The sequence below is a fragment of the Rhincodon typus genome, chromosome 10, assembly GCF_021869965.1.
Source record: "Rhincodon typus isolate 14 chromosome 10, sRhiTyp1.1, whole genome shotgun sequence".
Classification (NCBI taxonomy): Eukaryota; Metazoa; Chordata; class Chondrichthyes; order Orectolobiformes; family Rhincodontidae; genus Rhincodon; species Rhincodon typus.
Window position 1 is genome coordinate 59607291 of NC_063341.1, and position 27937 is coordinate 59635227.

At 41.1% G+C, this 27937-nt stretch overlaps 1 protein-coding gene across 8 annotated transcripts in view; it reads right to left on the bottom strand.

Moving 5' to 3' along the window:
- Positions 1-13566: 13566 nt before the first annotated feature.
- The window catches only part of LOC109927895 (elongation of very long chain fatty acids protein 1), a 68476-nt gene continuing 54105 nt past the window's right edge, over positions 13567-27937 (bottom strand). For 7 of the 8 annotated variants that reach the window (XM_048602213.1, XM_048602211.1, XM_048602214.1 and 4 more), the window contains 6 exons: positions 26886-27076; positions 24027-24107; positions 18491-18547; positions 17365-17470; positions 16423-16559; positions 13567-15466 (listed from right to left, as the gene is read on the bottom strand). In XM_048602213.1, the coding sequence (XP_048458170.1) occupies positions 15182-15466; positions 16423-16559; positions 17365-17470; positions 18491-18547; positions 24027-24107; positions 26886-27076 (857 nt within the window). In that variant the 3' untranslated portion in view covers positions 13567-15181. The remainder of the gene's footprint in view (positions 15467-16422; positions 16560-17364; positions 17471-18490; positions 18548-24026; positions 24108-26885; positions 27077-27937) is intronic. The other variant, XM_048602217.1, reaches the window with a different exon arrangement.

Consider the following 27937-nt stretch of genomic DNA (forward strand, 5'->3'; position numbering starts at 1 on the left):
ACGCCAAGGACCCAGGTTCAATTCCCACCTAGGTCGATTATCTGTGTAGAGTTTGCACGTCCTCCCAGTGTCTGCGTGGGTTTCCACCAGGTGCTCCAGTTTCCTCCCATAGTCCAAAGATGTGTAGGTTAGGTAGATTGGCTATGCTAAATTGGCTGTAGTGTTCAGGAATGTGTAGATTTAGGTGGATTATAGGGAAAAGGGGTAGGGGGGATGAGTCTGGGTGGGATGCTGTTCGGAGGGTCGGTGTAGACTTTTTGGGTCAAAGGGACTGTTTCCACACTGTAGCGATTCTATGATGATGATTTTCTGATCCTTCCTATAGCAGGGAGACCAGAATTGCATGCAGTATTCCGATAGTGGCCTAACCAATGTCCTGTACAGCTGCAACATAACCTCCCAATTCCTATACTCGATGCACTGATCATTAAAGGCAAGCAAATGCCTCTTCACTATCATATCTACCTGCGATTCCACTTTCAAGGAACTATGAACCTGTGCTCCAAGGTCTCTTTGTTCAGCAGCGTTTCCCAGGACCTTGCTATTAAGTGTATAAGCTGTGCACTGAATTGCTTCTCCAAAGTGCAGCACCTTACATTTCTCTAAATTAAACTCCATCTGCCACTCTTCAGCCCATTGGTCCATCTGATCAAGATCCTGTTGTACTCTGAGCTAACCTTTTTGGCTGTCCACTACAACTCCAACTTTGGTGTCATCTGCAAACTTACTAACCTCTTACGTTCTCATCCAAATCATTTATATAAATGACGAAAAGCAGTGGACCCAGCACCAATCCTTGTGGCACACTACTGGTCACAGGCCTCCAGTCTGAAAAGCAACCCTCCACCACCACCCTCTGTCTCCTACCTTTGGGCCAGTTCTATATCCAAATGGCTAGTTCTCCCTGTATTTCCATGTGATCTAACCTTGCTAACTGGTCTCCCATGAGGAATTTTGTCAAACGCCTTACTGAAGTCCATGTAGATCACATTGACTGCTCTGCCCTCATCATTTCTTTTTGTTACATCTTCAAAAAAACTCAATCAAGTTAGTGAGACATGATTTCTCATGCACAAAGGACACATGTAAATCCTGTCCTTCAGGACTCCCTCCAACAACTTGCCCACCAACGATGTCAGGCTCACCGTCTATAGTTCCCTGGCTTTTCCTAACCACCTTTCTTAAATAGTGGCACCATGTTACCTAACCTCCAGTCTGCCAGCACCTCACCTGTGGCTATTAATGATACAAATATTTCAGCAAGGGGCCCAGCAGTCACTTCCCTAGCTTCCCACAGAGTTCTAGCGTACACCTGATCATGTGCTGGGCATTTATCTACCTTTATGCGTTTTAAGAGGTCCAGAACTACCTTCCCTGTAATATGGCCATTTTTCAATATGTTGCTATTTATGTCTGAGTGTTTTCTATCCTCCATATCCTTCTCCACAGCAAACACCAATGCAAAATACTCAATTTCGTACCTCCCCCGTCTCCTGCAGCCTTGCTGATCTTTAAGGGGCCCTATTGTCTCCGTGGTTACCCTTTTGTTCCTAATGTATTTGTAGACTTCCTTCTATTCTTCTTAATCTTATTTGCCAAAGCTATCTCATGTCCCCTTTTTGCTCTCCTGATTTCCCTCTTAAGTATACTCCTACTGCTTTTATACTCTTTTAGAAGATTCACTCGATCTCTGCTATCTATACCTGGTATAAGCTTCCTTCTTATTCTTAACCAAAACCTCAATTTCTCTAGTCGTCCAGCATTCTCTACACCTACCAGCCTTGCTCTTCACCCTAACAGGAACATACTGTCTCTGGACTCTCATTATCTCATTTTTGAAGGCTTCCCATTTTCCAGCCGTCCCTTTACCCGCAAACATCTGCCCCCAATCAACTTTTGAAAGTTCTTGCCTAATACCGTACCTCTTGCCTAATAATTGAGCTTCCTCCAATTTAGAACTTTAACTTTTAGATCCGGCCTATCCATTTCCATCACAATTTTAAAACTAATAGAATTATGGTGACCAGCCCCATAGTGCTTCCCCAATGTCACCGCAGTCACATGCCCTGCATTATTTCCCAAGAGTAGGTCAAGTTTTGCATCTTCTCTAGTAGGTACATCCATTACTGAATCAGAAAACTTTTTGTATATGCTTACCAAATTCCTCTCCATCCAAGCGTTTAACACTATAGCAGTCCCACTCTATGTTTGGACAGTTAAAATCCCATACCCCAACCACGCTATTATTCTTAGAAATAACTGAGATCTCCTTACAAGTTTGTTTCTCAATTTCCTGCTGACTACCGGGGTGTCTGTAGTACAATCCCAATAAGGTGATCATCCCTTTCTTATTTTTCAGTTTCACCCAAGTAACTTCCCTGGACATTTTCGCAGGACTGTTATCCCTAATCAAAAACACCACTCCACCTCTTCAAAAAAGGGTCTAGGCCCAAAACATCAGCCTTCCTGCTCCTCTGATGCTTCTTGGCCTGCTGTGTTCATCCAGCTCTACACCTCGGTATCTCAGATTCTCCAGCATCTGCAGTTCCTACTATTTCCAAATCATGTCCTGAGTTCATCCGCCTTACCTGTTAGGCCTCTTGCATTGAAATAAATGCAGTTTAATTTATCAGTCCTACCTCATTCTGTGTTGTTCCTGACTGTTTGACTTACTCCTTTACCCAATTGTATCAGTTTCAGACTGATCTCTTTCTTCACAAGCTCCCTGGAACCACCCCCACTAGTTTAAATTCCCCTGAGCTGCTGTAGCAAATCTCCCCACCAGTATATTAGTACCCTTCCAATTGAGCTGCAATCCATCCTTGTATAGCTCACTTTTACTTCAGAAGAGATTCCAATGATCTAATAATGTGAATCCTTCCCTGCACCAGCTCCTCAGCCTCGCATTCATCTGCTCTATCCTCCTATTCCTACCCACACTAGCTTGATGCACCAGATATTACTGCCGTCGAGGACCTACTTCTTAAATTCCTGCCTAACCTCCTACATTCTCTTCTCAGAATCTCATCCTTCTGTCTTCCTATGTCATTTGTTCCAATCTATACAATGACCTCCTGCTGGTACCTCTCCCCTTTTGAGAATATTCTGCACCGTCTCCAAGATATCCTTTCTCCTGGCTCCAAGGAGGCAACACGCCATTCTGATGTCTTGCTGTCAGCTGCAGAAACATCTGTATGTGATTCTGACTTGAGAGTCCCCTATCATAATCCATCGCCTGGAACCCCTGGTTTGAATCCTACCGTGGCAGAAGGTGGAATTTGAAACCAATAAAAATAAACGTGGAATTAGGAATCTACTGATCACCATGAAATCATTCTTGCTTGTCAGAAAACCCCATCTGGTTTATTAATGTCCTGTCTGGGAAGGAAATCTGCCATCCTTAACTGGTCTGGGCTACATGTGACTCCAGACCCATAGCAACGTGGTTGACTTTCAATTGCCCTCTGAAATGGCTTAGCAAGCCATTCATAAGTACCAGTCACTACAAAGTCTCAAAGAAATGAAACCAGGCGGATCAACCTTGGCATTGGAAAAGATGACAGCAAAAACAGCCCTGTCTACCCTGCAAAGTTGTCCTCACTAACATCTGGGGGTGAGTACCAAAATTGGGACAGCTGTCTCACAGACTAGTCAAGCAATAGCTTGACATAATCTTACTCTCAAAATCGTACTTTATAGACAACGTCCCAGACTCCACTATCACCATCCCTGGAAAATATATTAGCCATCGAGAGCAAGTTTATTATTCCGGATTGTCAGGGGCACAGTAAAGGGGCGGAAGGAGATTTCTGATTTAAAGTACATTTATTTCAACACACGAGGCCTGCCTGGTAACGCAGATGAGCTCAGAGCATGGATTTGCTGTGGGGACTGGATTATTATAGCCAAAACGGAAACATGGCTGAGGGAAGAGCAGGACTGGCAGCTCAATGTTCCAGGATACTGAAGCTGCAGCTTGACAGAAGTACAAGTAAGTGAGGAGGTGGAGTGGCCCTTTTGATAAAGGAGGACATAACAACAGTACTTAGAGAGGATATTCTTAAGGGGTCATCAAATGAGGCCGTATGATTAGAACGTAGAAAGAAGGGGATGGTCAAACAATTGGGACGGTATTATAGATCCCCAAATAGCCAGTAGGTACTAAATGAGCAGATGTGTAGAGAGATTGCAGATACCTGTAGGAATAATAGAGTAGTATTAATTGGAGGTTTTAATTTATCTTGTATTAACTGGGCCACCCAGAGTTTAAAAGGCCCAGATGGGGTGGAATTTGTCAAATGTGTCTCAAGAAAGTTTCGTAAATCAATATGTAGAGGGCCCTACTCAGGAGGGTGCAACACTAAACTTTCTCTTAGGAAACAAGGTCGGAAAAGTGATTGAAGTGTCAGTTGGAGAACATTTGCATCCAGTGACCATAACTCTCTTAGTTTTAACATAGTAATGGAGAAAGATAGGACAGTTCCACAGGTTAAGGTGCTGAACTGGAGCAGGGCCAATTTTGGGGCCATCAGGCAGGATCTAGCAGCAGTCAATTGGGTGAGTCTGTTTGAAGGAAAAGGAATGACTGGCAAATGGAAGGCTTTCAAAAGTTTGATATCATACTGTCCCTGTTAGGGTGAAGGGAAAAACTGGCAGGTTTAGGGATCCCTGGCTGACAAGGGATATTGAGGGTCTAATCAGGAAAAAGAAGAAGGCGTACATTGGATTTAAGCTATTGGGCTCAAGTGAATCCCGAGAAGACTATAAAAAGTGCAGGAGCACACAAGAGGGAAATCAGAAGAGCAAAAAGAGGGTATGAGATGGATCTGACAGATAAGGTTAAAGATAATCCCAAGTTCTACATCTATATTAAAAGTAAAAGGGTGGCTAGGGAGAGAATAGGTCCCCTTAAAGATGGCCGTCTATGTATGGGGCCACAGGAGATGGGGGAGATTTTTAATGAATATTTCTCCTCAGTGTTTGCTGGGAATGTGCAATTCAAAACAGATAGGCTTTGGGGAGTCTTGGTACATGGCATCATTTGCTGGCCAGCATTTTCTATTTCCTGAGTTGCCCTTGAGATGGTGTTAGTGAGCTGCCTTCTCAAACCATTGTAGTCTGCATGCTGTGTGTTGACCCACAATGCCATTCAGGAGGGAGATCCAGGGTTTTAACCCAGCGACAATGAAGGAACTGCAATATATTTCCAAACAGGATGATAAGTGACTTAGAGGGGATCTTACAGATGGTGGTGTTCCCATGTAACTGCTGCCCTGTCCTTCTAGATCGAAGGGGTTATGGGTTTGGAAGGTACTGTGTAAGGGTCTTTGGTGAATTTCTGCAGTGCATCTTGTAGATAGCATTGGTGGAAGGAGTGGATGCTTGTGAATGTAGTACTAATAAAGCAGGCTACTTTGTCCTAGGTAGTGTCAAGCTTCTTGGGTATTGTAGGAGCTGCTCCTGGCATGCCCTCCTGCCCTCTCCATTGAACCAGGGTTGATCCCCTGGCTTGATGGCATTGATTGAGTGGGGGATATGCTGGGCCATGAGGTTGTAAGTTGTATTGGAGTACATTTTTGCTGCTGTTGATGATTCACAGAGCCTCATGGATACCCAGTCTTCACTAGCTTGATATGTTGGAAGTCTGCCCTATTTAGCGTGATGATAGTGCCACATAATACAATGGAGGGTTCCTCAATATGAAGGTGGGTCTTCGTCTCCGCAAGGATTGTAAAATAGTCACTCTTATCGATACCATCATTGACAGTTGCATCAGCAGCTAGCAGATTGGTAAGCATGAGGTGAGTTATGCATTTCCCTCTTGTTGGTTCCCTCAACACCTGCTGCAGTCCCAGTCTAACAACAATGCGCTTTAGGACCGAGCCAGGTCAATCAGTAATGCTGCTGCCAAGCCACTCTTGGTGGTGGACATTGAAATCCCCTAAACAGAGTACATTTTTGCACCATTACGACCCGCAGTGCTTCCTACAAGTGTGGTTCGACATGGAGTACTGATTCATCAGCAGGAAGTTTCTTTGCCTGGGTTATAATATATCAGCTTGGAAGGAGAAAAGCAGCAAATATGCCACTACAAGTGCAAATTCCCCAAGAGAGTTAGAGCTATTTTGCCATTTCTTCACTTATTTCAGCATCAAAATCCTAGAATTCCCTGACAGCAATGTGGTTGAATTTGTACAAACCACACTGCACCAATTCAAGATCTGGTTCAGCTCCACCTTTTCAAGTGCAGAGGTACACAACAAATGCTGACCTTGCCATTAACATTTTTGTGCCAAGATCAGTTAAAAACATTAACGTCTCATGTAGTTTGCATTCTTTTCCCCCCTCCCCTCTTTCAAATCTTATTTATCATTTTAATGACAGCATCTCAAATTAGCTAGGAATTCAGTTTTATATTTGTCCTGTGCTTTGGAGCTCAGATCAGATGAAAACAAATGGCTTAAAATCTCCTCTGGGTAAAGATGATATCCCTGCTCAGTCTAAAACTTATGAATTAGATCCAAATTTTAGAGAAATTAACCATGGTGAATTTAAAATTATGCCTAGGTATCAAATCCCTACAAAATATCTGCATTCAGTGCTGCTTTGCCCAAAACATACAGATACAGAAGACATGTCATGTCCAGATTTCCATTTGCTAAAATCAAAGCATTCAGTCATCTACACAAATTTTGACCTTTTGTCTTTATGTTAGAGAATAATTTCACTTTAACGATTCTCACAAAATGGGATTTGGGTATCACTGGAAGAGAAGGGTGCTTTGAATTGTGACAACATTTGAGTGAATCGGGGAATAACTGGGAGAGATTTGGAGATTACAAGCACCATGAGCTGGTATTGTAGGCAAGAGCAAGGAAACTGAAGATAAACATAGCATTGGTAATTCTACAATAAATGTTGCACCATAAAACTTCAACCTTCAGTGCCTAGATTTGTCCATTCTTCTTTAGCGTTAGCACACCTTTGAGTCACGGGTTCAATCTCATTCCAGACATTTAAGTGCACTAGGTGGTCTGGGCTAATCAATTAGAATTAGCTTTATTGTCATGTAAACTTTTCACTGTACACATTTGAGTACAATTTGCTGCTTATAGCACCATCTTAGGTACAAAAGGCCCTAGGTACAGCTTTTTCAGCTGCAGTCCCTGGAAAAATAGAAAAGTGGAAAAAGTCCAGCATTGCAGACTTTAGGAATAAGTTATAAAATGGAGCAAAAAAAAAAATCTCAGAACAACAGCCTTCCAACCCAGTCTATGTTGGCATCCAGCCAGTCATCCAGAGTGGGCCTCGACTCCAGGCTGCACCTGGCTTCACGAGGCCAGGAGTTTGCTCTAAAATCACCTGGAGACTGGAAGTCCACACAGGCTATGCCAAAAGACAGCCATGGGCCAAGAGGGCACCTCATTAGATCTATGCTGAAGCCACAAGTTCCAAGGCAGCGATCAGTAGCAACACTGTCCAAAGAGATTTCTACTACCCAAAGATTCAGCTGGGATTTCTGATCTACTGTGATATTATTACCCAATGTATATTTGGCAACCAACCATCACAGATGATCTTCCTGCTGTTCGTGAGACCTTGTCACATAAATCAGCTGTTTAATACAGGCACTGTTGCAACTTGCAAGTACTTCATTAGCTGAAGTTAACTATGCCTCATATGCACTAGTTACATGCTGTGTTAACTAGACAGCATGTGTATGGCATTTGAATTAGACAAGCAAAAGCATAATATAGAATGGTGAGAGTTCAATAGGAATAGCACTTATGGTATTCACTGAGGCAATGCCTCATTTTGTCTCATGCTGTGGAGTGTGATACCCAGCAAGCTGTAAATGACCATGGTGTCTTGCATAGAGAGAGAAGTGCCATGATTCTTTGGGGAATAGAGCTAATAGGTACTAGATATTGAACAGCTTTACAATAAAAGGTTTAACATTAAAAGCAACAGACATGATATGCAAATAAATTTACTCATTAGGACATTTAGTGTTTGAAATATCAGCCTACAGCCAAAGTATGTTGGCTCAAAATGGTGGCCTCTTGTGTAACGACCTTTTGTGCCTATACAAGATTTTTGTAAGAATGACTTAGTCCTAACCCCTTCCTAATTCTGGACTAGCTGGTATAGGCTTTAACTGTTTACAATTGGAGAAAGGCATGATAAACAACATGTTTACAGCTCTGGTGTACCAGCGGTTATTCCTTCCATCCCTCAACACTGTCACATAAATCAGGAGGACAGGAAGTGATTTGTTCTCAGAATTTTGACAGTGCTAGTATGAGCATGATTGATGGTGGACTTAAATTTCCTACGCTTCATAGATTAAGGAACAAGTGCTTATCAGAGACAAGATGCTGTGCAAAGGGACAACACAATCATCCAAGCGGATCCTACAGCATCTCCCCTGCGTACAAGCCTTGCTCAATAACTTCCCTAGATAGTTTAGTTTAGCAGAGGAAATGTGCAGATTCACATTCTTACCCTCCTTTTTTCCTCCTTCCCCAGCATAGCACCATTGCAACTTGGAGACAGTTGTTTTGTTATACCATGAAGATTAAAACAAATCAGCTGACGTTATTAAAACAAGCTTGCTGCTCAATGCAAACTAGTACAGTTCAATGAATTGTTTTAACTGTCTAAGGGACCATGAATTTCTCTTTGCTCAAAATACCATGAATAAACAAGCGGTATGAATAAGAACCTTCTGTAATGTCTTTAAAAAAAAAAACTGTAAAATAGGAACTTTACTTCAACATGATCCTAACAACAAAGCTAGAATTTATATAGCTTCTTTGATAAAGAGTACCAAGGAGCTTCACAACTACATTATAAAAATGAAAGGGAAGACCCATAAAATAATATTAGGCCAGATCACCAAAAGCTTTAGTTGGACGTAGGTTGAGGAATTCACTAAAAGATAAAGAGGAGCAGCGAGGTAGAGTTGTAGAAGGGTGGAAATTGTAAATATTATGACCCAAACACCTGAAGGCACAGGCAGTAGTGGCGGGGGGGGGGGGCAGGGGAAGAAAAAACCATGAATGGTCAAGAATTAATTAAGCATATTTTTTTCAGAGGATTGTGGTGTTGGAGATTAGGGATTAGGAGGGGACAGATTTGTAAACCAGGATGATATTTAAAATTGTCAAGACAGGAGAGCTAATGTAAGTCAGCAGGCACAACAAAAATGGGACTTGTCATAAGCAGACAACATGCAAAACAAAACTGAAAAAAAAAAGACATGAACTAACAAAATGGAACAAATGAGAATTTTCAGTAATAGATAAATCTGCCCTGTTTCAGTTTAAAAAAAAAGTGGGGAGGGGTGGTGGGGGAGAAAGAGAAGTGATCTTAGCGATGGCATGGATGGTTGTCAGAAACTCAAATACAATTCCACGTTTGTATACAGACTGGTTTCATCTGACTTGAGAACTAGGGTTAAGGATGTTAGGTAGGAAAGAGTTTGGAGTGAGAGTTGAGTGAGAACTGAAAATAAATGCTTCAAGATCTTCCCAAAGTTGAATTACAAATTTCTGCTAATCATTTGTGGATATCAGAGAAGCAAAATTTACCAATACCCTCAAAGATGAGCCAACCTGTGACTTTCCAACCTCATGACCACAGCTGATGCAAATTTACTGTACCCACAGGCAAAAAAAAAGAAAGAATCTAAAGAAAATGCACAACTGCTAATTTAGAAAAACCCACAGCAAAAAAAAAAAAAAGCCAATTGAATTAGCAAAAGTAAGGTGAAGATGAATGGGATGGCAAAGCTGGTCTCACCTTGAAAATGTGCAGCTGAGTGCCATTCACTCCTATTCCCAAAACAGGGGTAGACATTTCCCCCAGTACTCCCTTACTTTCTGGAAATAGCTAATGGTTACATATGGAAGTGGACTCCTTTACAAATGCCAAAATAAATCTTCACATACCATCAACCACTTCCAGAGATCAGTGTGCACAAAAATACAAATACTTGAAACTTACACTTAAATTAGTTGGGAATAAGGAGATATCAATAATCTTAAGAGTCATACAGCACAGAAACAGGCCCTTCAGCCAAACTCATCCATGCTAACCAGGATTCTGAAACGGAACTAGTCCCATTTTCCCGTATTTTGCCCATATTCCCCTAAACCTTTTCCATCCATTATCTGTCCAAGTGTCTTTTTAAAATGTTTAATTGTACCCACCTCAACCACTTCTGGCAGCTCATTCAGATACACACCACACTGAAAAATTTTCCCCTCAGGTCCCTTTTAAATCTTTCCCATCTCACCTTAAACCTATGTCCTTTAATTTTGGACTCCCCTACCTTGGAGAAAAGATCTTGGCATTTCGTCTTATCGATGTACCTCATGATTTTATAAACCTCTATAAAGTCACTGCCTCAGCCTCTGACACTCCAGGGAAAACCTTCCATTCTCAGTAACATTCTTCAAAATAATTTTTACACCCCTTCCAGTTTAGGAACATCCTTCCTATGGCAACCAGAATTGTATGCAGTACTCTAGATGCAGCCTCACCAATGTCTTGCACAGCCATAATTGGACATCTCAACTCCTATACTCAATCGTCTGACTGATGAAGGCAAATGTGAATTTACTTCATTACCTTGTTTGCCAGTGATGCCACCTTCACGGAACTATGTACCTCCACCCCTAGGTTTGTTTGGCAACACACCCCCATGGTCTATCATGACCTGTACAAGGCCCACCTTGGTTTGCCTAACCAAAATGCAGCACCTCATTTCATCAGTATTAAATGCCACCTATCACTCGTCAGCCCATTGGAATCTTGATCAGATGGGCAATTGTACTGAAATAACCTCCTTCAGTGTCTACTATACCAATTTTGATGTCATCCACAATTAACCATGCCTCCCCAATATTCTCATCCAAAAATCCTTTATATAAAATGAAAAACAGTGGACCCACCACTGATCCTTGCAGCACACCACTGGTCACAGGTCTCTAGTCTGAATAAATGGTAGACCATCACCCTCTGTCTCCTACCATAAAGTCAATTTTGTATCCAGTTAGAGACAAAACAAACCTGCAGATGCTAGAATCCAAGCTGAACAAACAGCAAGCCAGGCAGCTTGCTTTGTATTCAGTGGGCTAGCTCTCCCTGGATCTTGTGATCTAACCTTACTAACCAGTCTGTCTCAGAACCTTGAGGACTTGAAGCCCATGTAGTCATCTACCACTCTGCTGACATCCATATCAGTCATACAGCACAAATAGACTATTTGGTACAACTCATCCACACTCACCAGAAAAAGTTACCACTCTTTTATATCTTTTCCCTCTCACCTTAAACTTTTGCCCCCTAAGTTTGGACTCCACCACCCTAGGGGAAAAACTTTGCTATTCACCCTATCCATGCCCCTCATGATTTTATAAACCTCTAAAAAGGTCACTCTGCAACCTCTGTCGCTCCAGGGAAAATAACCCTAGCCTATTCAGCCTCTCCTTCTAGCTCAAACCCTCTAGTCCTATAGATAGCTTTGTAAATATTTTCTGCACCCTGTGTTTAAAATCCTTCCTATAGAGGGCAACCAGAATTTCTCTCCGTATTCTGAAAGTGGCCTGAATGTCCTGTACAGCAACAACATGACATTCCAACTCCTATACTTAATGTTAGGACCCCAATAAAAAGGTAAGCATACCCAATGCCTTCTTCACCACCCTATCTACCTGTGACTCCGCTTTCAGGGAATTATGAACCTGCACCCCTAAGCCTCTTTGATCAGCAATACTCCCCAGACCTTACATTGACTGTATAAAGACCTACCCTACTTTGCCTTACCAAAAACAAAAATGCAACACCTCAATGATTTAAATTAAACTCTGTCTGCTGCCACTCAGACCATTGGCCTATCTGACCAAGGTATCAGTATACTCAGATAATCCTCTTTATGGTCCATAGTGTCATATGTAAATTTACTAACCATACTACCTTTGTCATATTTAGAAATGATTCGGAAGTGAATAAAGTGGACACAGCACTGACCCTTGTGGCACACATTGGACTGGAGGCCTGTGACCAAAAAACCCATCATCTCCTACCATTAAGCCAATTTTGTAACCAATTGGCTAGCTCCCCCAGATCATATGATCTAACCTTACTAACCAGTCTACCGTGTTGAACTTTGAATGCTTTGCGGAAATTCATATCGATGTCTACCTTTCTATCTTCATCAACCTTGTCACTTAGAAAACAAGTTCGAGAGACAGGATTTTCCATACAAAAAGACAATGACTGCCCTTAAATCAGTCCCTGCCTTTCCAAATGCATGTAAATCCTGTCCTTCAGAATCCCTCTTACAGCTTCCCACCACTGACAAGGCTCACTGATCTACATATCCCTGGCTTTTCCGCACATCCTTTCCCAAATAATAGCACCACATTAACCAACCTTCACTTTTCTGGCACTTCACTCATGGCTCAGTAATACAAATATGTCTGCAAAGGGCCCCAACAATCTCTTCCCTAGCTTCCCACAAAGTTCTTGGAAACATCAGATCAGGTCCTGAGGATTTATGTATTTTTGTGTTTTAAAAATCTCCAGCACCTCCTCTTCTTTAGTACAAAGACCTTAAAACATCATTATTTCTTTCCCCAAGTTCCCTAGCTTCCACGTCCTTCTCCACAGAAAATACGGACGCAAAATATTTCTTGGTCACCTTTTAAAAAAAACTCAAATTTGAGACACTATTTCCCACAAACATTGCTATGCCATTCCAAATCAGTCCTTCCCTTTCCAAATGCATGTAGATAATCTCAGAATCCAACACTTTAGGCTCACCGGTCTATAGTTCCCTGGCCTTTCCTCATGGCCATTCTTAAATAATGGCACAATATTAGCCACCCTCCAGTATTCTGGCACCTCACCCATCGCTGTGGATAATATGAATATTGCCATTAGGAGCCCTTGCAATTTCTTCCCTAGCTTCCCACAATGTTAAAGATCTCAATCTATAGTGAAAAGGCCTTAAAATGCAAGTTTCATTTACCACTAAGAATTCCAAACATCATGTCAGATGCCAAAAAAAAAAAAAAAAAAAAAAAAAAAGTCATTTGGTCAAGAAACTCTGCTGCCTCAGGCAGAAAAAGAAAAGTAGGCTAATTCAACAGGATCGCTGTAGAAATACACAAAACATTAGATTGTGAGGAAGCTACACTGATAGTGAAACACAGGAGATATCCGGAATTGCAATTAACCCACACAAATTCCATTTTCATCACACCAGAATAACTTGAGGGTGTAGAGGGCCTTCATTGGTTAAACATTTTCCTGATGAACAAAAAATTCAGGTCCAGAAGGAAAATGAAATTAGTTACCACAATAAACTCAATGGAGTCTCAAGGGATTTAATAAAGCTATTAAATTGAAAAAAGTTCATGTTCTGGAATTAGACATTAAAGTTAGGATTAATGGGAGGCAAAATTCCAGTAAGTGTTAGGAGATCCAAATAAGTTTGCGATTTGTAGTCCATAGAAAATGGATCAATAAAATGACACAAGAATATCAGACCAAACATTTGAGTTTTGAAATTGAATTTATTTCAGAGTCAGAAAATTCCTACTGGAACTTGCTCCTGTGATATCATAATCCCATTAGATCTTCCTTCACTGTTATTACTCATGGGGATTTTCTTGACTGCAAGATAGATTTGCAAAGAACTAAAGATTATAGCTGTAGTGCTTTCTTTCCCCTACCCTACTCTGTACTGTACTTTGTATCCCTCCTAAAATGGAGTTTGATATGGCTGATAAATGCCATTGACAGTTTATGCCCAGGAGTTACTTCAAAATGATGCTCACTTTTGTCTACAGCTAGCAGCAACTGAAGGGAAACTGCCGTGTATACATGGCTTCAATTTAGGTCCTATTAATCCTGCAACATTAGGTTGGAATAGTACAGCCGAGAATAAAAAAAAGGGAGAGGAGAGGAATCTCCTGAAACATAGGAAAAAAGGAGATATAATTACAGCAAGTCCTATGCTGAAAGTTTGCAGCTTTCTTAAAGAAATGTCTGCTCTACCACACATAGGATTAGGCAATTCTGATTACAGCCACAGTATCCATTTCCGTAGATCACTCTCCAGGGACCAATTAGAACTCACTGATTTTGATGGGGGGGGCGCGGCGGAGTGAGGGGTGGTGGTTGAGCACTACCCTTTGACTGGCTTGTTATTCTGTCCCCATTAAAATGACAGATCAAGAGGAAAAGGGTTACTCATGGGACACTCTGCCTACAGGGTATTTAGCAAGTAGTGAATGGTTAAAAGCTGACTCTACCTGCCCACCACAAAAACATTAATAAAAATTCTCTGCTGTATGGACCACATTAACACTGTTCCACCTAGCAGCTTCTCAAATATTGTGGTTTCCTTCATTCCCAAAATATACAGCAACATTGGTAGAATCAAGTAAATAAAAATCTAAAAAACCTAATTAGTATAATTACATTTTATAGTGACAAGAGTTTGAAACTTCATTTGTAACTAGATATTATAAATTACTAAAGACAGACCCAACCAGGTGGGCCATTTGAAGGAAGTCTCATATGGCCTTCAACTGCTGAGCGATGGTGGCTAGAATCAACAGCATTACAGGTTTAATTGTTTGCAGATTTTCAGAGGAAGGGTTAAAGGCAACACCGTTACACCATTAGTTCTTTGCAGATCTGGGGTATTATTAGACGCAACACTGGTGGTGGAAGAAGATAGCAGAGACTGGAAAATTGCACATATTCAACTGCTCAGGATACAGAGCGTCCACAGATAAGCCTGAAGCACAGACTAGTGTTGAACTGGCCTTCTCGTAGTCGGAGGCATGGGGTCCACCTTTGCCATGTCACACAATCTGCTTTATCCTTGTAACCAATGTCAATTAGAGAAGTGCAAGGATTCCAAACAAAACCAAGACTTGATTAGCCATAAACCCACCATTTGTTAATTACACAGGATCCTTAAAACATTTAGTCAGACAACTTTCCCCAGGTTGAATTTCAACGTGGTGCCAGAGTGATTAAATCGACTGCATGAAATTCTTAAGTTCAAAACCAGCTTAAATCGCTGCACCCTCCCTCCTGAAAACTTGCCAAAAAACAAAAATACAATAATTGGTTTATTTTAAAAAAGTTGTTCCTGCTAATTGGTCTTCATTTTTCCATTCATCACCTCCCCATTTTCCAGCAAGTGCCTGCCATTTTCTGCTACTAGCCTTCCATTCTTCATGGCTGCTTTCTGTTTTTCTTCTCTGCCTTTGGGAAGCCTCCTGCCCCTTGTGTACGCCTGGTACCAGAAGTTGGAGAAAAGGATGAAAAAGAATGTTCCATACATCCACACTAGATGGATGAAGATGGGGAACTGGTAATCACAGTGATCCATGAAATAGTACTGGGTGACATGCAGAGAAACCACGACAAACTGGACCTAAATGGGTAGAAAGTGTTTAAAAAAATAAGTTTAATAGCAGATACTGTACCTCCATCGATAATGGATTGTTTGAGAGGGGGAAAATAACTACCACTAAAGCAAACAAAATTAGATTTGACCTAGATTACTAACACCTCAGTAGTATTATTACCATTCAATCCAAAGTTGCTATGCTGTTTAAGCCGTACATCCAGTCTCATAAGATGTTAAATGACCGCTCATCTGATGCAAAATATTCCATGACACTTCATTATGGATATTTGTCCCCATTGTGTCGGGCAATATTTATTGTCAACCTCAGCACAGAGAAGGGGTGTTCAAAATCATTGGTCAAAATGACAAATATAAGGAAAAATCATCTCCAGTGCCAGCTAGTGATTCGCAAAAGAAACTGAAGTGACATGAAACATCCAAGAAATGGTGTTGTGGATTGCACCGACAGAAAGAAAAACCATAACATTAAAAAAAACCAAAGTAAATGTGTAAATTAATAAAATGTTTCTGTTGTATTGCATAGTTTGACAATCTTAATGATGTATTATCTGGTAATTATTTCATGGGTTGTAGCTTCTTGTGCCAATTGGCTGGCATTTCCTATAACCACCAGTGATTAGACTTTAAAATTACTTCACTGGCTGAAAATGCTGCAGGATATCTAGAAGTCACGAGAAAGTGGCTTTAAGATCAGTACTTTTCCCTTTGTTATCAGATTTTCTGACTGCACTTGCAGAACCGTTACTAGCTGAAAATCACTGAACTACTGCACTGGCTTTAAACTTCTCCATGTTCAACATGCTGTACACTTACCCAGTATTTTTAAAAAGCCATAGCTCAAGTATCTTTCCCCTGCCCTCACCATGCCAGAATAAAGAGTCTGCTCCATTAAAAGCAATGGTGGGATACCACACCTCACCCTTTCCTATATACAGCCAAGTACTAAGAATGCTACTGACCAGCTGTATCGCTGTCATATACTTTTTCCACCAGAGGTATTTCTGAAAAGCTGGACCGGCTGCAGACAATCCATAATAGAAGTACATGATGACATGGACGATCGAGTTCACCATAGCATGGAAGGATCCCATACCACCTGCAAGACAGCCAGCCAAAGACCAAAGCCTTTTCATTAGATATGGCTATTCATCTACAAACAAATATAGTATCAACTTGCTTTTAACCACCCTCTGTAACACAAAGTATCCCAAGCCTCAGAGGAGTGGGCATTGTAAAACAAACCTTGGCACCAAGCCACAAAAACTAATCAAAGTCTTGATGAAGATGTACAAAAGGATTGTCTTGAAGGAAGGGAGATGGACAATTGAATCTCCGGTAGCGAATTCCACAGCTTAAAGCTTAGGCAGCTAAAAGGTGGTAATGTTAGAATCCGAAATCAGAGTCCAAGTGGCCAAAACCAGAATACAAAAAAAAAAGTAAAGTAAAAACCGAGAAAAACTGCGGATGCTGGAAATCAGAAACAAAAACAAATTGCTGAAAAAAGGTCAGGTCTGGCAGCATCTGTGGAGAGGAGTTAGAACATCCCTCTGAGGAAGGGTCATGCGACCTGAAGCATTAACTGTTTTCTCTCTACAGATGCTGCCAGATCTGCGGAACTTTTCCAGTTATTTGGTTTTGTATCAAAGTTGAGATTTGGGAGGAACTTCGAGATTGGATACAGGATTGGGGGAAACTGTGGAGAGATTGGAAATCATTTCTTTTTGGTAAAGAAAAATGAAGTGTTGCTCGACTGGGGACCATTGTAGGTCAGCCAGCATCCAAGTGATGAGTAGACAAGACTTGGTGCAAGATAGCAAATTACAAGCTAAGGACATCCAAATGCTACTTGCCAGAGGAAGGAAATGAAGTCCAATAAAAACAAAATTTCAATGTTTCTGTACCTGGTCCAAACTTCACTCCCCACCACCAGGTCCAAGGCATGATTGAATGGTGGAAAATGTGAAGGAAAGTAATCTGACTGTTTTTCTTTCGCAAGACAAAGAACACCTGAGACAGAATGACAGCAAGAAAGCACATCAAACCAAGTGTCTTGGACAAACAAGCAGCAATGACAATCCGAGTATTTGAATAAAGTCACTGTAGTAAGATCCAGTTTCTTGGACCAAAAAGACTGTCTTTTTTTTTTAAAAAAGAAAACTAAGCAGATTTAAGTTTTAAAAATGTCACATTGAATCTCAGGTTGTCACTAACGCCAAGTCTAAATAAAAAAAGTCTTAAGTCTAAAAAATACCCTCATTAAAATAAAACATCTTTTTCAGCAAAGTTAGGAAGATGATACATTCTCTATTAACTACCAATCCAACACACATGGACTAAGCGTTGAATTCTCTCCCCCCTACTCCTCGTTTCCTGGTGCACTGCTATTAGGTCTGCAATATAAAAAACCTCTGACATAATGGGGTTTCTACATCCTAACAGATCTGTGGAGAATCACCAAATCAATCCTGAATCATTATGCAGGGTTTTGGTGAGGACAGTGGTGGAGGAGGGGTGCCAAATTCAAGTGTTTGCTTTATGGGACGAGGAAAATCAAGATTTAACCATGAGGAATCTGCACCATCCCGTTCTAACAGTCAGTTGTATTGGTGACCTCTGCTTTCTTCCATTACTTGCAGGAAGTTTCAAAAAGTTTCAAAAAGTCAGTGAGCAATAAGACCAGGGTAATGAATACCTGGGGTGGTCTTCTGCTACCTCCCTCGTGCTTGAATTAAGTTTTTTCTCCAAAATATCCTACAAGCAGCCATTGCATCTTCACTCTCCTCCACCCCCCAAATAATGCAAAAACTCCAGACTGAAAATATCTACAGAAAGATTAATAGAAAAAAGTATGTATTATATATTCCACAAGAGTGGAAAAAAAGAGGAAATAAGTTATCTAAAAGAAAACTTTCAAATCCATAACCCTGCCATTTAAAGCAGACAGCTTCCCATTTGTAACAAAGCATTAAATGCAAGGCTGAAATAGGCACAGTTATCATTTCAATCAGATCAATTAGTTATACTCACCGTATCAAACAGTTCAACAAATTTTGAAAATAAGAACAGCCACGCCACACGTACCATCTGGGGAAAAAAAAGGAGGACACCAAAAATGTCAGAGCTTGCATACCTAAAGCAGTTAACTGAACCTGAACCAGCTTACATCAGTCCTCAAACAAACAGTCAGACTATTAAAAGGCAGGATACTAATGATAGTTTGAACATGGAAAAAATAATCAGTGCCAGAAAATTAAAAAGTCCTTCAAGTCTGGAGTAGCTAAATGCTAGATAACATTCATCATCTGGAAATAAAAAATTCTGTCCAATGGTCTTTCGTTTCATTGAACCTAGAAAGTTAGAGGTCAATGCTATTAAACAACTAGAGCCAAAGGCAGCAAGAAATAAAATCACAAAGAAACAGGGTCAGGAGTAAGCCATTCAATAAGAACACAACCAAACTGTGAAGTAAAATCCACTTTTGTTTCGGTGCGTGGTACCCTTCCCTGTTAAAAATAATTACTCTTCATGTGGTGCCTAGCAGAATGAAAAGCTGCCTCACAAACAAGTACAATCCTACCTGAATGTGTATTACAGGGCAGCAGAATTCACTTACAAAGTCACAACACAAACAAAGACATCCCAATCACCTACAGCCCACACACTTGTCACATGCACTAATCACTGCTCAAAAAGCTCACTCAACAGAAGCACAATTTAAAAACATTTTTGATCTGATGATCAAAGTGGAACTGTAATTTTAAAACCACGAGAGACAGGCCAGACAGTACATCACTATTAAAAAGCTGTCTCAGGTGATGAGTTAAAACTGAAGTAATCTAGGAGGTAGATTATGGATCCTGTTTAACGATGAGCAAGCCTCCCAATGAACCGGGTGGGACCAGTGTCCCACACAGCTGGTGCTGGGACTTCAGCTTTTCAATGTACTTCATGAATGAAGTTGATTGTCAAATTGAAAGTCTTTATTAAACTTAAATGACAAATGATAGGCAGCAAAGGTGAGCACATGCAGCTGAACCACAGATCACAATCTCATTGAATAGGGGAACATGTCTGAGCATCTAAGATGCCAGCATTAGGCCAATCATTGGGGAGGCAATGGCCTAGTGGTATCATCACTGGACTGTTAATCCAGAGACCCAGATAATGTTCTGGGCAGACGGGTTCGAATCCCGCCACAGCAGATGGTGGAATTTGAATTCAATAAAATATCTGGAATTAAGAGTCCAATGATGCCCATGACTCCATTATCGATTGTTGGGGAAAAACCCATCTGGTTCACTAACGTCCTTTAGGGAAGAAAACTGCCATCCTTACTGGTCTGGCCAACATGCGACTCCAGACCCACAACAATGTGGTTAACTCTGAACTGCCCTCTGAGCAATAAATGCTGCCTAGCCAGCAATGCCCTCATCCCACAAATGAATAAAGGAGAAAAAAAATTGATCAGTAAAATAGTAATAGGGCATAAGTTTCAAGAGAACTTTCTGGAAGTGGCAAAATTAAACTGTTGGAAGGCACATGATTAAGTTAATTGTCTAGGCATTGTTCAAAAATCAGTCAGTTTCAACTGTTATTCAGTTCAGAGTTAAAACTAATTAAATTAGGCACTGAATGTGTCTGGTGGAAGTAAATTAGTAAAACTGGCATTGACCCAGCGAGTTGAAATTAATGGAATGGAAACAGCACGGACATAAATTAACAAAGCTGGCATAGAATGGGGTGGGAGAAAGAACAAATGGGGTGGGGGGTGTTGCAAAATTAATTAAATAAAAAGGCTTCACTGAAACAGAGAGAGCCAAATCTAAGCAGCAGAATAAGAGTAGGTCCCACTGGGGCAGTTGCTCTCGGCAGCTTGTCTGCCCACTAGGGAGAGTTAATTTACAACGTAGAGGGGGACACATCTTCAAATGGTATCAGAGGGTTTCAGGGTCAGCAGCTCAAATGAGGCAAAGGCACATATATATATAATGAAAAATGAGAGTTCTTACTGCAGCTTTTACCATAGTTGTGTGCAACATTGGGAGTTGGGGGAGGGAGAAGAGAGAAGGAGGAGGAGAGACAAAAAAGGGAAAGGGTTAGCATATCCCTCTATTACCAAGTTTGCGCACACACACACACACACAGCAAACAATTTCATGTTTGTCTCAAAACCTGATGAGCCACAACAGTGGTTAAATGTTCTGTGGTAAAGTGCTGCTGCTCTCTCGGCCCTCACAGCTGTGGCAGGAAGCCGCACCCCATTTCCAGTGTTTAAAAGCATCGGAAATTCAGCTGGACACCAGCACCACACCTCTTTCCTTACACCCCACCCCCCAAAAGATCTGCTGTGTGGAGGAATTTTGAGCACAGCAATTATCCAGTTCTCTATTTAAGAGAACACATTACTCCAGGCATCGGATGAGCAGGTTTAAAATAAAGTCTCTCAATTATATTGCATGCTTTAATGACCAAGGCTTCCTATTGTGTGTTGTTATAGCCAATGAGGCGCTCATTACAATAGTAATGAGGGAAAGAAGTCAGTTGTTCAATAATAGTGAACAACCACTGCCATTGCCACTAGATAATTGATATTTTTAGGTTATGTTGATCAAATATTAGCCAGGACACTAATGAAAAACTTCTGTTCCACTTCAACAGTAAAACTACGGAATCACATACCCACCCAAGGGATCAGACAAAGTTTAATCTGAGCACAAATGATCATTATAGCCACGATTTCAATCCATGTCTACATGCCAAATCACCATTGCATAAGAATTACATTTGCCAAGAAATATTTGTGTCACTGCACAGTACCATCATCCCAGAGAGTGCTAATGGGACATGCCATAAAGTTGCTGGTTTCAGGAGTACCTCAAGCAGTTTTTTTTGTTATCAGTATTCCAGTAATAAGCCATTAAATCATGACATCCTGACATGAGACTGAACAACGCAGTTACTGCCCTCCAAAAGTTAAACATTCATAGATGAAGTGAAGAAGGGATTTGACCCAGAGTGACAAATACACAATTCAGTAGTGGACTGCCAACAGCCCCAACATACACCAGCTACGTTATTGACAAGGAGCTGTGGGATCAATCCGCAGCATTTTTAAACAATTCCTGTATTAAAATACACAAATACCTAGGATGTGGTGTCTAATCTAAACAAACCAGCTCCTTTATGGCCAGCACTTCAATGTGCTTAGAGCAACTACCAGTATAAGCCAGTTCTGTGCCATAAGTCAAGCTTTCAAACACAATCATCACAGGAACAGGCCCTTCAGCCAAGCTTGAAGTGCTGATCACAATGCCATGCTGAACTAATCTCATCTGCATGCACATGGTCCATATCTCCCTCTTCCTTGCCTGTCACAGTCTATACGCCTCAAACTTTGCTCATGTAGCTGCTTCTACCACCTCCCCTGGCAGTGCATTTCAGGCACCTAACTTGTTAAACAAAACCTTTGCACATCTCCCTTAAATTTTTGCCCTCACCTTAAAACTATACCCCTTAGCACTTACATTTCCACACCGGGGGGGGGGGGGGGGGTTTAAGATTCCTACTCTCCACACTATCCATGCATCAATCTTATATACAGGTCAGCCTTCAGCTCTGATACTCTAGCAAAAACTACAGCACGGGGATCAGAACTACACACAATACTCCAGACATGGCCTAACAAGTCTTGCACAGCAGCAAGATGACTTGCCAATTTTACTTGAACCATACCATGAACCTTTCTAAGTTATGGAAGTTTTTGGATTCTAGATAGTTTCTATTTTACACTAATGTACATCTAATCAGCTAAGTCAAAATAGTAAGTACGTACAGCTATAACTGTGATCTGGTCCTTCCTTATCATGCAGTCTTTGTATTCTCAGAATACAGTTAAAGATTTCAGTGGTAAAGCTAGCATGCAATCAAGCTGCATAAATCTGAAGGTGGCAGAATGCCCACCGAGTTGCTAAGTATCATCCAGAGTGGCAGCATTTCTTCCTCATTCTACCCAAAATCCCATTTTTAAAATGACATCCACTTTAAAACTACCTTTCAAATATGGGCATCAGGAAAACAAAATTAGCGTGGATGGAATACCTGTACACCATTTCATGAGGACAGCATCCAAGTAATTGGCACAGGATGACAGTAGTGCAGTGGCTCAGAGTCAGTCATACAGCACAGAAACAGAATGAGGCTCTCTCGCTCCAGCAGCCTGGAGCTCCCAACAGCACGCTTCAACAACAAAAACACCCTCTCAGCTTTTTCTGAGAACTGGAGAGCAGTCTAGTAGCCCCCAGCAGGAAAATGGGCTGAAGAGGCAGAGTGGTGGCGTGGTAAGTCCTCAATTAGGCCCACCAGCCAGAGGGAAAGATTCTCGAAAGAGACACTTATCCAACTCATCTGGTATATATCAGGATAGTGCTCAAGTTCAATAATTTACAATTATAATTTTTAAAATATGCATTTCTTTCCTCTCAGCAACTTGCTGTCATAAGACCATAAAGTTAGGAGCAGAATAAAAAGCATTCAGCCCATTGAGCGCTATTCGATCACGGTTGATGTTTCTCCCCAGAACCCTAGATCCCCTTACCAATCAAGGGGCTCTGTCTTAAAGAGACTCAATGATTTGGCCTCCACAGCCCTCTGCAACAACATGTTCCAAACATTAACCACCTTCTGGGTGAAGAAATTCCTCATCCTGGTTTGAAAGGCTTGTCCCCCCACTAAGGCTGAGCCCCAAGGTGCTAGTCTCTCCTAGAGGAAACATCTCCACATTTACTCTACGCAGGCCTCTCAGTATTCTAAGTTTCAATCAGATATTTCCCCCAACCACCTCTCCTAAACACCATTACTTACAGACCCAGAGTAACATACGACAAGCCCTTCATCCCCAGGATCATTTTTGCAAACCTCCCATGATGACTTTGTAGATTTTATCAAGTCAGCAGAAAAAATAAAAAAAAAAAAACAAACAACCAGTAGCTTCAGAAGCTTCTTGAAAAAATGTAGGAAGGAAACTGAGGTAGAAAGGAGGGGTCAAATAGCAGGGAAATATCAGAGATTGGGGCTTCGGCAACTGAAGGCCCAGCCAATCACCAAGTGAATAAAATCAGAAATATGCAAGAATCCAGAGTTTGAGGAGTGCAGGTATCATAGGGCTGGAAGAGACTGGCGATAAAAGGAGCAACAAGATTTTATCCACGAGAATGTTCGTGAAGTTGTTGCTTGACCAGGAGCCGGTGTAACTCTGAGCACAACAGGGATAGTGGAATGGGAGTTGTGACAGATAGTTGTACATTACCTATATTGCTACACAAACTTGGAGTGCAGACAGCAGTGGGTTAGAATGGTCACTTCTCAGGAGATCAAGAGGGCATAAAACCAGGTGTCAACAGATGAATCAAGCAAAGAGTGATCTTACAGAGGTGGAAATAGGAGGAATTAGGCCAGAGAGAAAAGTTGAGCAAGGAGAAATAAAGTGATTTGATTTAAGTCAGCAGACTGTCCATTAGAACAGGTGGAAACAAAAAATAAAATAAATAAACAAACTAGCACTTACTCTAAGAGCTCTGGGGCTATTGGAATAATCCACAGGATCACACTGGAATGTGTATCCTGTAGCCCAGCCAGCCATCAAAAACTGCAAAACATTAAAAAATAAAACCAGAATTAGTATTCCAACAGGACAATACAACATTTACAAGGTAGAATCCATTATTAAAAAAAAAAGGTGGAAGGAAGTGTAGAAAACCAATGCAAAGATAATATTATCCATTTGACATAATGGAAGCAGAGTAACCTTAGATTCACTGATAATCCAACGAGCAGGGAGCCTATTAGGGGAACCAATAGGTGTAGAGCAGTTGGGTTCTTAAAAGTACTGCGTTTCTTAACTAAAACACAGCTCACGGCATTGGGGGTAATATATTAGCATGAATCCGAAAAGTGGCCAACAGAAAAACAATTGGAATAAAAATAGTCATTTTCAAATAATTATTGCAACCCAGAGCGGCACTCTGATCAGGGCTGGGACTTCAGCCGTTTATTTCTGGAATTAATGACAATTCCTTCTAAAGGGAAGGCCGACAGCATAGTCGCTAATTTGCATCAGGGACACAGCTAGGTTAAGCAAGTGGGTAAAAACATGGGCAGATGGATTTTAAAATTTAACTAAGAGTTTATCCACTTAGGCAGCAAGAAAAGGACAGCAAATTTAAATGGAGGGTAACTACAGAATGTTGCAGTACAGATGGTCCTGGGATTCACATACAGGGATGCCTAAACTTAATACACAGGTACAGCAAGCAATTAAAAAAGGCAAAGGGAATGTTGATCTTCAATGCATGACAGATGGATTATACACAAAGGGAACGGAAGTCTTGCTATAACTGCAGCACACATACCGTGCCATGTATGTTTTTGGTCTCCCTTGGCAGACAGTTTAGTGATTGCCTTAACAGTAGCTTTTTTACCCTTAAGGATCAAAGACTGATCAGGTTGGGCCTTTAGCCATTGAAGTTTATATGGCCAGGTCATCTTGTGGAAAGAAAGATCCAAGAAGCTTTGAGAAGAATCCATACTGGGAGGACTGTGCCTCATTAGGGAAAACCTGGAACTAAGAATAAGGGAGTTCCCCACTTAAAGACGGAAAGAAATTTGTTTTTGGAATTTTCTACTTCAGAGCTGGGTCACATAATATACTAGATGCCATTTGAGTCTTGAGCTATAAAAAGCAATCGAGTGAGTGGAAATGAGGAAAATTAACATGAAACCAAGATGGAATCGAATGGAGCAGACTCGAGAGCCATACAACCTACTCCTGTTCCAGTTTGTCATGTTACGTTGAACACTGGATCAGTCTGGACAGACTGCAATTGTAACCAGACGACATTTCTTGATACAATACTTCAGAACCAGAGCTGTTCCACTTTAATTGGTGATTCACAGGCACTACCTGTCAAGAATAGAAGGATGTCTTCTTTCAATTGGAAAAAAAGAGAGTGTACTTGTGAATTGAAGGCAGGATGTTAGAATTTGTTTGTAAAATGATGGGGGCAGGGAAGTGTTGGTGGTCCCTTTAAAAGATAGTTTTTTTTTTGGACAATCTCCCAGCCTAGAAAAAGCATGTCTGCAGGCAGCAAAGAGTTTCAATTTTGAGAATATTGAATCAAAAGGCCATGCAGTTAGCACGCAAAACAGCATTTTTACCAAGACAACAGGTTTTTGAATTTAGCCAATTAGTTTAAACCAGGCCCCAAATACCAAAGCCAGGGTATATTCAAATCCGATGGTTTTGACAACTTCGGAACAATCCTACTGTAAGAAATTTATAGATCGAGGTATAAAAGAGGAGGGCATTTGAAAATTGGCGAGAGAGCAAACAGCCATGAAAAGGGTGGGGGGGGGGGGGGGGTTGAAGGGCAGGAAAAAAAAAAAAAAAAAAAACACACTGGCTCACAGAAATCTAGGATCTCATAGTACGCATCATCTACACAAGGTAGAATGGCACTCTTAGCTAATATTCCTGACAAGAATTCGATAGAGGAAGGAGTTCCTAAAATGGAGGACAGCAGAGAAGGCAAAAAACATTCCAGGAGACACATCCTGGCTGTATTTTTGAAACTAAGTTTTCTTTTGATTTGGTATATATAAGTGGGACTTGTATCTGTTGGAACAGCATACCATTACAATTTTGTTTTATTCAGGAATAGTTAGCAGTTAAGGGGGAATTGTTCCATTTGTTAGTAGTTCTGTTAATTTGTTCACTGTTAGATAAATTGTTACTGGTTAGTTGTAGAGAGTGACTGTCAGGAGTTCATTTTATTTCACCTCTCCCTTTATAACAGTCGGCGAGGCGAGAGGCAGGTTATACGACTTTTCACATTTCCCTTAACAGATTGTGAGGGGAGGCAAGCTTCTCTGGGTGTTCCAGTTTTATCTATCAATCAGTGGGGTTCACTTCCCCCTCTGTAATACAATTATGATGATAAAGGAGAAAAAGGTTGAGAATTAACTGGTAATATCAAAGTATTTAAATATTCAGATTGCCAATATCCACAAAGAGATGTCAGAAATCAAAACCATATTATGGTTAGCTAGGAATTGAGGTCTGGGAACTAGTTCCCATGAGAGGAGGCTGCTAAGTAGCAAGTTCGTAATCGGTTGAAATTAAACTGAAGTCAAAGCATTATTTAAATCAAATTCTTCACGTTGCTGCCTGGTTAAAAGTTCAACTGCAAGAAATTTGTTTTTTTAATAACTGAAACAGTAAAGACTTATAAATTTCATCTGTGATACAACGTTCCTGAAAACTTCAAAAAAGGAATACATTCAACAGCTCTACTACCATCCTCAATAATTCAAACAAATCAAAAACAATACTCTCCAGCTAAACAAAGCAAATAAAGAGTAAACATACCTCATATACTATGTACATCGAGAAAAACACCAGTGCAAAATTATAGACAACCATAATCTTTTTAAGGTCAAAGGGTTTCTTGCTAGCCATGAGTCTGGGTCCCAGCGATAGTACAAAATACACGTAGAACAAGAGGATAGTAGTCATAGGGACGGGCGATACCATTAGTGGATATTCTTCAATCCTTGGATCTGAAGAAAGACACAGAATTATAAAAACCAGCAAACCCACATCCCATCAATTTGTAATCTGATAATTGGAAAGATGTACATGGTAATGAGAAGAGAAACTGTCCTAGGGCTTCTTTCCATGTGTCTACTTGTCATCTTCAAGACAAGGAAAATCATTCTGGGGAATTCTGCACAGACACCAGAATGCTCTATTCAAATTGGCCATTTGCCACAAGTCTAGATTGTAACTACTGGCTGGGAAGGGAGGGACAATCCAAGTTATACTTGCTCTTACATTCCAGAAGGATTTTCTTCCTAAAAAAAAAGGCACGAGTGGGACATGGGCATCACTGCTGGCCGGCATTTTTGCCTATCCCTGGTTACTTGAGAAGATGGTAAATTTCTTGAACTGCTGCAGTCCATGTGCTATAGATTGATCCACAATGCTGTTAGAGAGGGCATGCCAGGATTTTGACCCAGCAACAGTGAAACTTTCCAAGTCGGATGGGGAGCGGCTTGGAGGGTAAATTGCAGATTTTCCCCCCATCTATCTGCTGCCCTTGTCCTTCTGGATGGAAGTGGTTGAGAGCTTGAAATGGTGAATTGGCCAACTTCTGCAGCGCATCTTTAGGTAGCGGCAGCATGTACGGAACATTGGCAGTGGAGAGAACGAATACCTGTTAATATGCTGCCAAACAAGCTGCTGTGTCCTGGGATGGTGTCAAGCTTAGAGTGTTGTTGGAGCTGCACCCAGTCAGGAAAGTGGGGAGTATTTCATCACACAAGGTGCAGGGCTGGATGAACACAGCAGGCCAAGCAGCATCATAGGAGCAGAGAGGCTGACGTTTCGGGCCTAGACCCTTTAGCCTCTCTGCTCCTATG